The sequence below is a fragment of the Eumetopias jubatus genome, unplaced genomic scaffold (genome assembly GCF_037043125.1).
Source record: "Eumetopias jubatus isolate StellerSeaLion01/CBP00866 unplaced genomic scaffold, mEumJub1_p1.0 scaffold_10, whole genome shotgun sequence".
NCBI classification, from domain to species: domain Eukaryota; kingdom Metazoa; phylum Chordata; class Mammalia; order Carnivora; family Otariidae; genus Eumetopias; species Eumetopias jubatus.
The window spans coordinates 105,237,536-105,250,832 of NW_028274816.1; the positions used below are offsets into that span (position 1 = coordinate 105,237,536).

The following is a 13,297-nucleotide window of genomic DNA, read 5'->3' on the forward strand; positions in this document are numbered from 1 at the left end:
CCTCAGGGGATGTGTTGACTTCTCTCTTCCCCCATCCTCCCTGGGTCATGCCCGCCTCCTGGGGTCCCCAGCTTCGCCTTCGCCTGCCAACCTGCCTCTTGGTTCAGCTCTAGTTGGGAGCAGAGAGTCCCCATGGACCCCTAAGGGTGAAGCTCTGCTGGGCTGGGACAGAGATGGGAGATGGGGCCAGCCCCCAGGGGAGAAGGGAGGAGGTCTGGGAGGGTACTTGAGAGGAGAGGTTAACCTTTAACAAGATGAAAATGTGAAAGTATTTTTCAAAACACTCTTAAAAATGTAAATCTTTATCTATATATTGCCATGTAAAAAATTCCATGACACCTTGTTGAGTGAAAAAAAATACACATTACAAAGCAGCACGTGTGGTGTTTATATAAAATTGTGTGTGTGTGTGTGCATGCGCGCGCGTGCACACGAAAGACAGAAAGGCTGTGTTCAGGGAGTGATGTCTGCAGGGGTATTCACCAAAATGTTAATCCTGTTTGCCTCTGGGGGGTGGAATTTGGGGTGGTTTATACAGTCCCATTTTTACTTTTACTGCTTAAATTTTTTATGAGTATGTTTTATCTTTGTATGAAGGAAAACTTCCAGATACTATTTTCAGCTGGGGAGGGGGATTGTTTTCATCGTAGGAAGACTCTGTGTTAGTTAACAGAAAAGGAAAATAGAGGAAGAAAAGCTCTGGTCTGGTCGTCCCCTCACGCAGGCAGCCCCCCCGGAACGAGTGGGTGTCCTTCCTGTCCCCCGGCTCTGAATCCGCTCAGGGCAGCTTTCCCCGCAGGGGTAAGCCCTGCACATATCCACCCTCTCAGGTGAGGTGCCCAGCCCCTCGGAAAAGTGCAACAGCGTGTTTCCCCCATTCTACAGATGAGGCACGTAAGGCTGACTTCTAGGCAAGGGAAGTGGCTTGTCCAGGTCACACGTACCTGAGTGACAGGCAGAGCCAGTGCCAAGACTGAGCAGCTGCATGTCAGTGCTGCTTCCAGAGCCTTGGCTGCCCCCGCCCGCCCAGGGCCAGGCAAATCTGCAGCTGCAGCGATGCAGTCCCCTTCAGGGATCTCTGCCCGCTGCCCACCCGCTGCCCGGTCTGCCTTGGGGGAACGAGATGCCTAGGACACAGCCCACCTGGGTCTCTGGCCTGGAGGAAGAACACAAACACTTCAGGCAAAGCCGCTTAGCACAGAGCCTGGGTGCACGGTGGGCATCAGTGGATCTGCTGAATGTTCGCGGCCTAAGCAGCTTGGACTGAGTGCAGACCCTGCTGCCAGAAGGCCCTGTGAGTCCCATCCGGGCCATCGCCATCACCGAAGGCTTCCTGTAGGAGGGGACCTTTGAGCTGAGCCTGGAAGGATGGGTGGACTTTCCACGAGGGTCCAGAGGAGAGAAAAGGGCTGGCGTCTCAGGTGGACGGTGGACTCTTCCAGAAGGCAAGTCTTTAAGCGCGAACTTCGCGGCGCGCGCGGGCCCCGCCACACACCGCGGGGGCCTCCGGTCCTCGGCGGCGACTGCATAGAATTTGCCGAGTATTAGCCACGAGGGGGCGGGGTGAGGCGGGGCGGCGCCGAGGTGGTGGGGTGGGGGGAGCCCGGAGTGCTTCATAAAGCCACAGCAAAGGCGCCGCGACGCTAGTGACAGCGGCCCGCTGGAGAGGGAGCCCGGCAGCTGCCGCGCGCCCGCCGAACGCGGGCGCAGGACCCAGGCGTCCGAGGCCGGGCTCCGGTGGGGGCCCCCCATCCCCCCACCCGCGTCCCCCCACCCCCGGGGCCCCGCCCCTCGCGACCCCCGCGCCTGCCTCCCGCCCTCCCCCCCGCGCCTGCCTCCCGCCCTCCCCCCCGCGCGGAGAGGGGCCGGTCCCCGACGGCTGCGGGAAGGTGCCAGCCCGCCCCGGATGGGCATCTTGGCGCGGAGCTGCGGAGACATGCTGACGGGCACCGAGCCGATGCCGGCGAGCGACGAGGGCCGGGCGCCTGGCGTCGACCCGCAGAACCGCTACTTCTACCCGGAGCCCGGCGCCCAGGACGGGGCCGACCGTCGCGGGGGCGCCAGCCTGGGGGCGCCCTACGCCGGGGGCGCCCTGGTGCCCTCTCCCCCGGGCCGCTTCCTCGGAGCCTACGCCTACCCGCCCCGGCCCCAGGCCGCCGGCTTCCCCGGGGTGGGCGAGCCCTTCCCACCGACGGCGAGCGCCGAGGGCTACCAGCCTGGGGACGGCTACGCGGCCCCGGACCCGCGCTCGGGACTCTACCCCGGGCCGCGCGACGACTACGGGCTGCCGGCGGGGCTGGAGGTGTCCGGGAAGCTGAGAGTCGCGCTCAACAACCACCTGTTGTGGTCCAAGTTTAATCAGCACCAGACGGAGATGATCATCACCAAGCAGGGACGGTGAGTGAGACGCGCGCCCCGGGAGGCGAGCGGGTGGGAGCCTCGGACCCGCCCGCCCGGAACAAGGACGTGGTTTTTTTCTTCTGTCTAGACGCTGCTCGAGTCTCAGCGTCCCTCAGTAGTTTGGCTTTGGTTCTGGGGGGAGTGGGGAGGGAGTTGTAGTGAGAATAGGAAAGTTCTGGGGGTTGTTTTCTCCCGGGACATTACACCAGCAGGCAGAACTCAGAATGGAGATGGAGGAGAGTGGGTGCAATGAGAAGTTATCGTGGTTTAGGGGGAGGGTACCTATGGTTTCACCCAGGATTGGGGTGTGCCCTTGCCCCACTTTCTACCTCAGTGGGGGTCTCAGTGGGCAGAGGGGGACTGTGTTTTGGATTTGATAGGGCAGGACCCCCTCTTAGCCCCTATGTGTAGGGAAATGGAGGAGAGGGCAGGGTCTTGGTGCGGTGGACAATAACCCAGCGCAACCCGCCCCCCACCTCTCCTACCCCCACCCTCCCACCGCGCACCTCTCCTAGTCTTTTTGCGGCTGTTGTGCACAGGTCAGTTTTGGGAGGTGGGTAAGCCTGGGATTTGGTGACATGGAGAAGCAGTGGCCAAGTTTCCTTTCCGGTAGTACTTCGAGATCATATGTCTGGTGTGAGCGTGTTTTGGGGGGGGTAAAGTGTGTGGGGGCGCAGATCCCGTCCAGGCACAGGCCCTGCCGGAGAGCGCACATGCCCACGGGCCTGAGCAGGTGAAGCTAAGCTATGGGTCCCAGAGGGCAGTCAGTACCACTCGGCTGCCTCCCAGGTCTGTCCCCTGAAAGTGTGCCTCCTCCCTGGCCAGAAACTTTCCAGTGTAGGATCCAGCCTGGGGAACCCATGGCTCCATAGCTCAGGGTCCCTTGAGCCCAGTGCATGTGGGGTAGGGTTTGGGGCCAAGGGTGCTGCTTCCGGAGACAGCCTCCTGCGTGGGGAAAGGAAGAGAAACTTGCCACTGGTATTTGTTTAGTAAGCAATGCTGAGTGGGCCCTGCCTGGGTCTGGCATGTGAGAGTGTGCACCCATCCTTCCCTGTGGGGGCCTGCTCAGGCTGGGGACCTGGAAGGACTGCTGTGGGGTGGGGGGAGCTGTGTCATCAGCACAGCCGGGAGGTGTCAAAGGGCAGATACCCAGTGTGGGGCTTGAGGAGGGAGAGGGGAGAGGCCATGCCAGCCCCGGGGGGGGGGGGGGTGGCATTCAATCTAGGCATTGCTAGGACATTCTTCCTTTCCAGTGATTTCTGTGGGGTAGCCTGGGATTGAGGAATCTGTCCACCGACTACAAATAGCTTCAAGTTGCTGAGCTGTTCCTCTTTCTCTAGGATGAACTCAGGAAAGTTGGCATTTTCTTTTAAGGTGTGGCATTTATCCCCTAAGCTTTCTGAGAATTCCTCTCTGCGTCCCCCAACCCCAGCCACCTCTGAGTGCTCCCAGGCACAGCCCAGGCTTCTAGTCCTATCAAGTCTGAATTGGAGGGGACCCAGAAGATCCTATCCAGGCCCCTTCCTGCACAGACAGGGAAATGGGCTCAGAGACAGGAAGAGACTCTTCTGAGGTTACACAGCCCACCTGTCGCTGGCAGAACGGGCACCCGAACCCAGACGGTATCTGCCTGGGTTTCTTTCTCCAGCCGGTCACGGCCAGGAGTAAAAACAGCCACCTACACCGTCCAAAGGCCTTGCTGTGCTCAGAGTGCTTTCACTTCCATTCTTTCACTGTGTGCTACGCAAGCCAAGAGGTCTCCCCAGTCACAGCTAAGGGCACTGAGGCACAGGGATGGCTGGTGACTTGCACTCGGTCACACAGCAGACCTGAGCTCAGGCCTCTACTCTTGGGTGCTCAGGAAGCCCTCCCACCCTGGAGCCCGGCCCAGGTCTCCCTGCCACCTGCTGCCAGGCCCCTGCCCTTCCAGTCTTGAGGGGTGGGGTGGACAGAGCATTGGCCAGCACTTTGGGGCTCCGCTGGGTGCGGGGCTGGTTGTGGGCTGCCTGCAGCCTGGGTAGAGGGGTGTCTCACGGGGATGCATCTCTGTGAGGTCGCTGTCACTACCCCTGTGGCTTCCTTCTTTCCTTTATGTTCTTGCTGAATAATTCTCTATTGACAAGTCTTGTTGTTTCCCTTTTAGAACAATAAACCTACTTTCCTTTATTAGGAAAAATTCCAATATATACAAAAGTACAGGAAAAACCTCCACCTACCATCACCCAATTTCAACAGTTGTTATCACTGGTCCAATCTTGTTTCTTCTCTATCCTCACTCACCCCGCTTCCGCCTCCCACCCCCTAGTCTGCAATTATATTAGTGATGGTGTTAAGTATTTAGTAAGTAAATCCTAGCCACTATAGTCTTTCATCCTTAAAATTTCTCTATGCACGTCTAAAAATGGCTTTTTAAAAATTTATTTAATTATTTATTTATTTATTTATTTATTTATTTATTTATTTATTGGGGGGTGGGGGAAAGAGAGAATCCTAAGCAGGCTCCACGCACAGCACAGAGCTGGACGCGGGGCTCGATCTCATGACTCTGAGATCATGACCTGAGCCGAAATCAAGAGTTGGATGCTCAACTGCCTGAGCCACCCCGGCGCCCCCAAAAATGGCTTTTTAAAAGTAAACACAATACCATTAACAAACCCGAGAAGAAATTCATAAATATCATCAAATTTCCCTATCATTTCATAATCGCATGTGCGTGTGTGTGTGTGTGTGTGTGTGTGTGTTAATCCCGCTTTCTATCCATGCGGAGGGACTGCTTCTCGGACACCGTGGGGTCCCTGTTGGAAGGGGGCAGTGGCCCCTCACCATTTTCTTGGATGCCTCCCCTTGAATCAGACCTCGGGGGCCCCATGGTGGGGTGGTGGGGACAGGGAACACGTTGCCCCCGATTCAGTCCCACCAGCCCGCATCACCCTGGTGCTGAGCTTGGGCTCCAGTGATCTGGGAACTTGGCGGCCATTTCCTTCCGCTACTGGCTTCTGAAGAGCAAAGCTTGGGTTCAGAGAACAGCACCCTTTCTCTCCTGTGTGGAGGGCTGGCCTGTCCCTCCGGGGGCTCCAGTGACCTACCAGTCACCACCACATCACCCACGGCCTTCTTCCTTTTTGAAAAATTCTTCCAGTCCAGGCCTACCCACAGCCCCACGGCCTTTTGCCTTGGGCTGACTCACTCCCTCCCAGATTCTTCCTCTCCCACCCACCCTAGACCCATCCCTCAGTATGGACCAGTGACACAGTCACTCTCTCCTCCATGGGCAGCAACGGGTGGGGCGTGGGGGGTGGGTGGCAATTCCCAGCACCAGAGACTGACCCCGGGGCAGTGAGATAAAATGTGGGACTGGCCAACTGAAAATGTTGGAGCTCAAACTGGTGCGTTTGTTGAGATTCGGGGTGCCCACCCGGGACTTGTGCTGTGTTTCTGTGTGGCAGTGTGTGTGTATTGTGTATGTGTTGGTGTGCGTAGAATAGTTGATGGTAGACATTCTCAGTAGAGGAAGAGAGAGGCGGGTGTCTGTGTGTGTGGGTGTGTGGGTGTGCATTCATTGCTGGCAATCCCCACTTTTCTGGGTGTGATTAGTTGATTATTATAATTAAGGTAACTTTGGGTAGCTCTGTTGTTAAGTAGCTCAATTTGCATTTGTGTGTGTGTGTGTGTGTGTGTGTGTGTGAATTTAACAGTGGAGAAAACAATTTCAGTGCCTCCTGATCCTAGATCACTGGCCTCACAGCCATTGTGGACTTCCCTACAATCTCAATTCCGAGAACTTCTTAGATCTTTAAAACAATTTTCTTTTTTGGGGAGGGGGTTTTAATTTGGACTCACTGGCTTCATTTATCTCGGGGCAGGTGAAAACAGCTTTACATTCCGTTGGCCCATTTGCTAGCGGCTGTCCGATTTCCACTAAGTTGTGTCTGAGGTTGGTGGGAGGAGGAGATCCTTTGATGCCTGAGCGCAGTTTACATTTCGATGGGTCCAAGGCACTGCCGGAGTATCCTCCTAAAAGGTGCAGGTAATTTACATCCTCACGAATAGTGTGTGAGGACCCATTTTCTCACAGACTCATCAGCATTAGAGATCAATTTTATTTTTATTTTTTTTAAAGATTTATTTATTTGAGAGAGCGAGAGTACATGAGAGGGGGGAGGGTTAGAGGGAGAAGCAGACTCCCCACTGAGCAGGGAGCCCGATGCGGGACTCGATCCCGGGACCCCAGGATCATGACCTGAGCCGAAGGCAGTCGCTTAACCAACTGAGCCACCCAGGCGCCCCTAGAGATCAATTTTAAAACATCCTGCCAACACGACTGATCAAAAACGACCTCCTTGTAATTTGTACGTCATGATGGTGAGCTAGAGCTTATCAGAGGTGTTCAGGATGGCGGGGAAGGGGGGGGGAGTGGTTAGAATGACCCTGCGAATCATTTCAAGATGGACTAGTCCTGAGCGGCAGCGGAGGAATTTAGAATCTTGGGCCCTGTCCTCTGAGGGCAGAATGGTGAGTGGTCTTTTTAGAGAGTGCTTAGGTTGGCACCAGACCCTGTTCCTTCCCAGCAAAGTGTCATGTAAATCAGGGGCTATTTTGGGATTCCAGCTGGTGGTGGTTCTAGACTTTTAGGGTGAAATGAGACCTCCCTCCTGGTCTCCCTCTCCCCCTGTCCTCTTCTGGCATCTCCTTCATTCCCGTCCAGCAGAGATAAGCAGGGTAGAGAGATGGACACACAGCATGGGAGACCCCGACTCTGCTCTCTCACCAAGGAGCCGTCAGCGCGGCTCTCTGATCCTCAGTTCCTTCAGGTATAGAATTGGAAATAACATTTTACATTTCAGGTAAACTGGTTGCTGCTAAGCAGAGGCACAATGAATATATTCTTTCCCTTCCTTTAGTCCTACAAGTTTGGATAAGAACTGGTTATGATACAGAAAATGTGGGCAACCCAACCACTGTCATACAATGAGCTGGTGGCAGAGATGTGTTGAAAAGATTGTCTCAGGGGCCCCTGGGTGGCTCAGTCGGTGAGCGTCTGCCTTCGGCTCAGGTCATAATCCCAGGGTCCTGGGATGGAGCCCCACATCGGGCTCCCTGCTCGGCGGGAAGCCTGCTTCTCCCTCTCCCACTCCCCCTGCTTGTGTTCCCTCTCTCGCTGTATCTCTCTCTGTCAAATAAATAAATACAATCTTAAAAAAAAATAAAAAATGGTCTCAGCCTTAATTGTTCAAGGTCTCATCCCTAACCTTTGATTTCTCAAGTCAACTGGCCTGCTGAGCCTCTGGGACCTGGAGGCTGGAGCTAGAGCTCTGGACTCTTGCTTGGGGTCCTTCCACGGGGCCAGCTGGCTTTGATCGCACTGGGCCTGCGAAAGGGTGGGGTGGAAGAGGGACCGGATGAGCTGAGTTTCACATCTTTCAAACTTCTTCACAGCTCTCAGAGGAAAAATGGATAGGAGTAATGGTCTCCATTTACGGGTGAAGAAACTGAGGTTTGGTTTGGGAATTAACTTACTCCAGGGGATGGGGCCAGTAAGTCTTTTTTTTTTTTTTTTTCTCAGCATAGGAGAGTCTGGAGAAGACAGGAATGTGGGGAGACCTTCCCAAGGTTATTAAGGGTGTTGCTCTGGGATATTCTGGGGACTAGGGTGCACCCAAAAGTGTTCCCAGGCCTCTAGAACTCTCCCTCCTCCAGGTTTTCTGACTCATGGACTGGAGTCTTTCTTCCCATCGGCATGACTTCTCGTAGGAGGAGGGGAGAGGTATGTGGGAATGCAAAGTTGTTCTGATGAGGGTCTGATTCTGCCATCCTGCAAATTCTGCTCTTCCTGTTTGGGTTGGAAAAGAAAATTTAAGCCACTGGAATTGGTGATGGGACTGGTGCTGGTAGACGGAGTGGTTGTAAGTAGTGGCAGTAATGGTGGAGGGGACCATTGCAGTGATGGTGATAATGGAGGTAATGGTTTGGTGGTGGGGGCAGTGATGGTGGAGGTGTGGTTGTAGTGATGGTGGTGATGAGAGTGTTGGTGGAGGTGGTGGTTGTAGTGATGGTAGTGATGGGGGTGTTCGTGTAGGTGGTGGTTGTAATGATGGTGGTGGAGGTGGTGGTGATGGCGGTTATAGTGACGGTGGTGATGGGGGTGTTGGTAGAGGTGGTGGTTGTAGTGATGGTGCAGGTAGGGGTGGAGATGGTGGTCGTAGTGACGGTGGTGATGGGGCTGTTGGTAGAGATGGTGGTCGTAGTGACGGTGGTGATGGGGGTGTTGGTGGAGATGGTGGTCGTAGTGACGGTGGTGATGGGGGTGTTGGTGGAGGTGGTGGTTGTAGTGATGGTGGTGATAGGGGTGTTCGTGTAGGTGGTGGTTGTAATGATGGTGGTGGAGGTGGTGGTCGTAGTGACGGTGGCGATGGTGCTGTTGGGGGTGGTGATGGTGGAGGTGGCAGAGATGGTTGTGGTGGGGAAGTGCTTCCTTCTCTGAATCTATTCCTGTGACACGATGGAGGATAATGCAGCATCCCAACCTCAACTTCCTCCACTTTTCCAGGGAAGCAGGACTTTGAGTGTGAGGATTGTGCTTAACAGAGTTCTCTTTCAGGTGGATGGAAAGTTCCATCTAGGAGTTTAGGTACTTCTCTGAAGGCTCAGGCCTGGGGCAGGCCATACTACAGAACTCAGGTGCAGGAGGATGGGGCAGGGAGAGCCTGGGCACCACAGGGCCGAGAGTGTGTGAGCGCCGTGAGGGCTGCAGTGGAGAGGATGGGTTGGGGCCTGAGACCACTTGGGGGTTAGGGGTCTGAGGACTGGAGGACTTGGGGGCTTGGGGGATTGAGGCATGAGGGCTTAGTGGGAAGTGCCTCTGGGGGGCTGGCTTGTGGCTTTGCTCCCCACTAGGAAGCAAACAAAGGTCAGAGACAGTGGCGTGCAGTTAATGTCTAGCAACTGACCCTCTGAAAGAAAAACATTGAAAAAGCCCCGATTCATAGTGTTTGCTGATTTCCGTGGTGCAAATGCTCCTGTGATGGCTGATTTCTAACTGCACATGTGGTGTCACTGAATGCAGAATCGAGAAGAGCCGGGCAGTCATGCAGCTGTCTAGTATTTCCGTCTTGCAGGAACAAAAGATGTAAGTCACTTCAAGAACAGAGATAATAGTGAAATGTAGGACACGAAATGAGAAGTCATGATTTTTGAGTATTTATTACCTTGGCTTATAATGCAATGTATTTAATTGTAAGTTTATATAATTTAATTTTTAAATATGGCGGTATATAACCACTGGCTGGCACAGTTCTTGGTCATTTCCAGTTGGTTCTCTCGCGGGATGCAAGCCGACTCCAGCACACCACCGAAAGTGTTTGCGCGGGGTTGGCCATCTGTGCGGCTGGAGGGCTGATGGATGTTGTTGGGTCTCTCTGTTCTCCTCAGGCGGATGTTCCCATTCTTGTCGTTTACTGTGGCGGGGCTGGAGCCCACCAGCCATTACCGGATGTTCGTGGACGTGGTCTTGGTGGACCAGCACCACTGGCGGTATCAGAGCGGCAAATGGGTGCAGTGTGGAAAGGCTGAGGGCAGCATGCCAGGTAGGAGCGCCCTGGGGAGTGGTGGGCACTCTTTTTCACCGAGGCTGGGCGCCCCCTGGTGGATCCAGGAGGAACCCCCCCGAGCCCTTGCCCCCTACACCTGAGATTTAATTCCCCATCCCACCCTTATCCCCTCCCACTTCTCACTCCCATTCTGTCTGTCCTCTTCTCTCTATTCTGTGTTAGCATGTCTTCTGCTCAGTCCCCTGCCCACATCCCCCCTTGCCCTGCCCCATCTGGTCCTCCCCCTGCAGCCTTTTTGACACCCCCCTCAGAACAGGCAAAGAAGTCCCACATAGCCGGGGGTCTGGTCCCCAAGGGGGCTGCGTGCCAAAGAAGTTAACTGTCCACAGGAAACCGCCTGTACGTCCACCCAGATTCCCCCAATACTGGAGCCCACTGGATGCGCCAGGAAGTTTCATTTGGGAAACTAAAGCTCACGAACAACAAAGGGGCCTCTAACAATGTGACCCAGGTGAGACTCCTTGCCACCCCCCACCCCTCCTGGCTGATTCTGTTCTGTAAAAGTCATTTTCTTCCTCTCTGGCTCGTTCTTTTCCACACGCCTGAGGGGGTGTGGAGATGAGTTGGGAGGAAGCTGAATCTCAGGGGCAGACATGGGCTCGCATTCAGGATGACATGGGCCAAGCCAGCCTGGGGGTTTCTTCACTGAACCCCAGGCTGCCATCACTTGTGCACCATGCTGGGCATAGAGTTGGTGCCAGTTGCCCCAGGGAATGGATGCAGAGTCTCTCTGAGTTGAGCAATACAGTTAACAGAGCCCCATCTCTGAAAAGCCCCGCTTGTGCTAATATCTTGGTTACGATGCACATCTGGGGGGTAGGAAATGGGGCAAGAGGGCAGAGCTGGTGCCCTGGAGAGGCTGGGGACCAGAGCTAGAGGGCCTGGGAAGTGGCATGGTAGCAGAGCAGGGCAATGGACATGATGACCTCAAGGCCCCTTCTAGCCTGGCCATCGGGCCAGCCACGGGTGGGGGTAGAGGACCCTTCGACCCCCACAAGCATCCGGCTCTCTCTTAGATGATCGTGCTCCAGTCTCTCCATAAGTACCAGCCTCGGTTGCACATCGTTGAGGTGAACGATGGGGAGCCAGAGGTGGCCGGCAACACTTCCAACACGCATATCTTCACCTTCCAAGAGACCCAGTTCATTGCCGTGACCGCCTACCAGAATGCGGAGGTGAGGGCCACCGGTCCCCCTGAGCTGCGAGGGGCACGAGGGGGAGAGTGGGGCCCACGGTCTTCCTCGGTGGGGAATTCGGAAGTTCCCTAGCCCTAGACTCAGGACTCAGGTGCCTCTATTTCCCCTCTCTCTAGATTACTCAGCTGAAAATTGACAATAACCCTTTTGCCAAAGGATTCCGGGAGAACTTTGAGTCGTAAGTGCCGCTGGGTTCAGCTCACCAAGGGCCCCCTCTTGGTATCTCCTGAGACTTACCATTGACTCCAGACATGTGCCGAGCATGTCTCCTCTCTGCCCCTGGGGGTGGGAAGAGGTGGGATGGAGGCTTGGAGGGCAGTAAGGCCAGGGAAAGAGGGTCCAGGGAGGGACGTACAACAGGCAGGCTCACAGATGACCAGTTCCGTTTGTGACCCCTGTGTTCTTGCCTTTTTTTTTTTTTTTTAGCATGTATGCATCTGTTGACACCAGCGTGCCCTCCCCGCCTGGACCCAACTGTCAATTGCTTGGGGGAGACCACTACTCTCCTCTCCTACCCAACCAGTATCCCGTTCCCAGCCGCTTCTACCCCGATCTTCCTGGGCAGGCCAAGGATGTGGCTTCCCAGCCTTATTGGTTGGGGGCCCCCCGGGACCACAGCTATGAGGCTGAGTTTCGAGCAGTCAGCATGAAGCCTGCGTTCCTGCCCTCTACCCCCGGACCCACCATGTCCTACTACCGAGGCCAGGACGTCCTGGCGCCTGGAGCGGGCTGGCCGATGGCCCCCCAGTACCCTCCCAAGATGGGCCCAGGCAGCTGGTTCCGCCCCATGCGGACTCTGCCCATGGAACCTGGCCCTGGAGCTTCAGAGGGACGGGGACCAGAGGACCAGGGCTCCCCTTCGGTGTGGACTGAGATCACCCCCATCCGGCCAGAGTCCAGTGACTCAGGACTGGGTGAAGGAGACTCTAAGAGGAGGCGTGTGTCCCCCTATCCTTCCAGTGGCGACAGTTCCTCCCCTGCTGGGGCCCCTTCTCCTTTTGATAAGGAAACTGAAGGCCAGTTTTATAGCTATTTTCCCAATTGAGCAGTTGACATGACAGAAACAGTGTCATCAGGTTGGAGAACACCAAGTAACGCAGACAGCCGACTCAGGACTGGGAGGCCCCGGCTCCCTCCGTCCCTTCTCCTTTTGTAGTTGGTTGAGGAAGAGGGGGGTCAAGAAGGCTTCTGGGGTTCACTTGCTGCTTTGGGCCCACAAGGAAACCTGAGAGGCGTGTCCCCTGCCCCTTCCTTTGCCCCAACTATGGCCATTTACCTGGTGCTGCTTCTGGCTGTGGCTCCCAGCTGGAGAACAGATGGAACAAGAAGGTCTTGGACACAAAGGAGCTTCCTCTCTTCTGTGGGGTGGGGTAGGGGTCAGGTGGGGCAGGCTGGGCATGGCAGACCCGGCTGTCTTCCTTTGTAGAATGTGCTTTCGGCAGTTCTGTTTGCGTGTATGAAAATAAAGATACCATGGATTTGATGACAGCCAGCCAGCCAGCCGGGGTCGGCGAGAGGACTCGGATGACTTTGGGGCCCCACCTGCTCGGAGACAGTGGGGTCCCGAGGAAGGGGCTGGGAAAGGGGGGGGTCGGTGCACACCCCAAGAAGCAACGTTTTGGGGTGGGGGTTGGTTGTGTGTGTGAGTGCGCGCTTTTCTCTTTTTTCTTTTTTTTGGAATGGGGAGGCTATTTATTGTTCAGAGAGTGGTGTCTGGATATATCTCTTTTGTCGTCATCGCTTTCTGAAAATAAACGTGAAACTGTAGAATGTGTCCTGCTTCAGTGCCCTGGAGGGGGACATGGATGGGGACTCCAGTGGGAATTGTGAGGGCACCATCGCTCTCCAGCTGCAGCTGCAGCTCCCCAGAACTGGAGCCTCCTAGAAATCTGGAGTGGTTTCATTCAGGGCACAAAGGGAGTCAAAGCAAGGCCACCCGCCTTACCATTGGTGTTCAGGTTGACGGTTGATTCCACCTTGTAAGGCATCTTGGGACAGAGAACGGTCCCTCTGTCCATGTAGCACCTGACCTGTGGAGGAGGGGAGGGAGGGCAAGACCAGAGGGCTGGGCCGGGTGGGGGCCTGGGGGAACAG

General features: G+C 55.5%; 1 protein-coding gene across 1 annotated transcript; it reads left to right on the forward strand.

Annotated features, from left to right (window-relative positions):
* Window positions 1–1,848: 1,848 nt before the first annotated feature.
* Window positions 1,849–12,973, forward strand: TBX21 (T-box transcription factor 21). The gene is made up of 6 exons (XM_028089919.2): window positions 1,849–2,397; window positions 9,829–9,983; window positions 10,337–10,458; window positions 11,024–11,182; window positions 11,320–11,381; window positions 11,630–12,973. Exons 1-6 carry the CDS (start codon window positions 1,907–1,909, stop codon window positions 12,246–12,248), a joined length of 1,608 nt encoding a protein of 535 aa, XP_027945720.1. The 5' UTR covers window positions 1,849–1,906; the 3' UTR covers window positions 12,249–12,973.
* The last annotated feature ends 324 nt before the right edge of the window (window positions 12,974–13,297 follow it).

What these genes read in the sequence shown, in the direction of transcription:
- TBX21 (XM_028089919.2), top strand. Translation starts at nt 1,907, where the DNA reads ATGGGCATCTTGGCGCGGAGCTGCGGAGACATGCTGACGGGCACCGAG. An exon ending in CCTCTAACAATGTGACCCAG is followed by an intron (nt 10,459 to 11,023) that starts GTGAGACTCCTT and finishes GCTCTCTCTTAG; the next exon opens with ATGATCGTGCTCCAGTCTCT. An exon ending in TTCCGGGAGAACTTTGAGTC is followed by an intron (nt 11,382 to 11,629) that starts GTAAGTGCCGCT and finishes TTTTTTTTTTAG; the next exon opens with CATGTATGCATCTGTTGACA.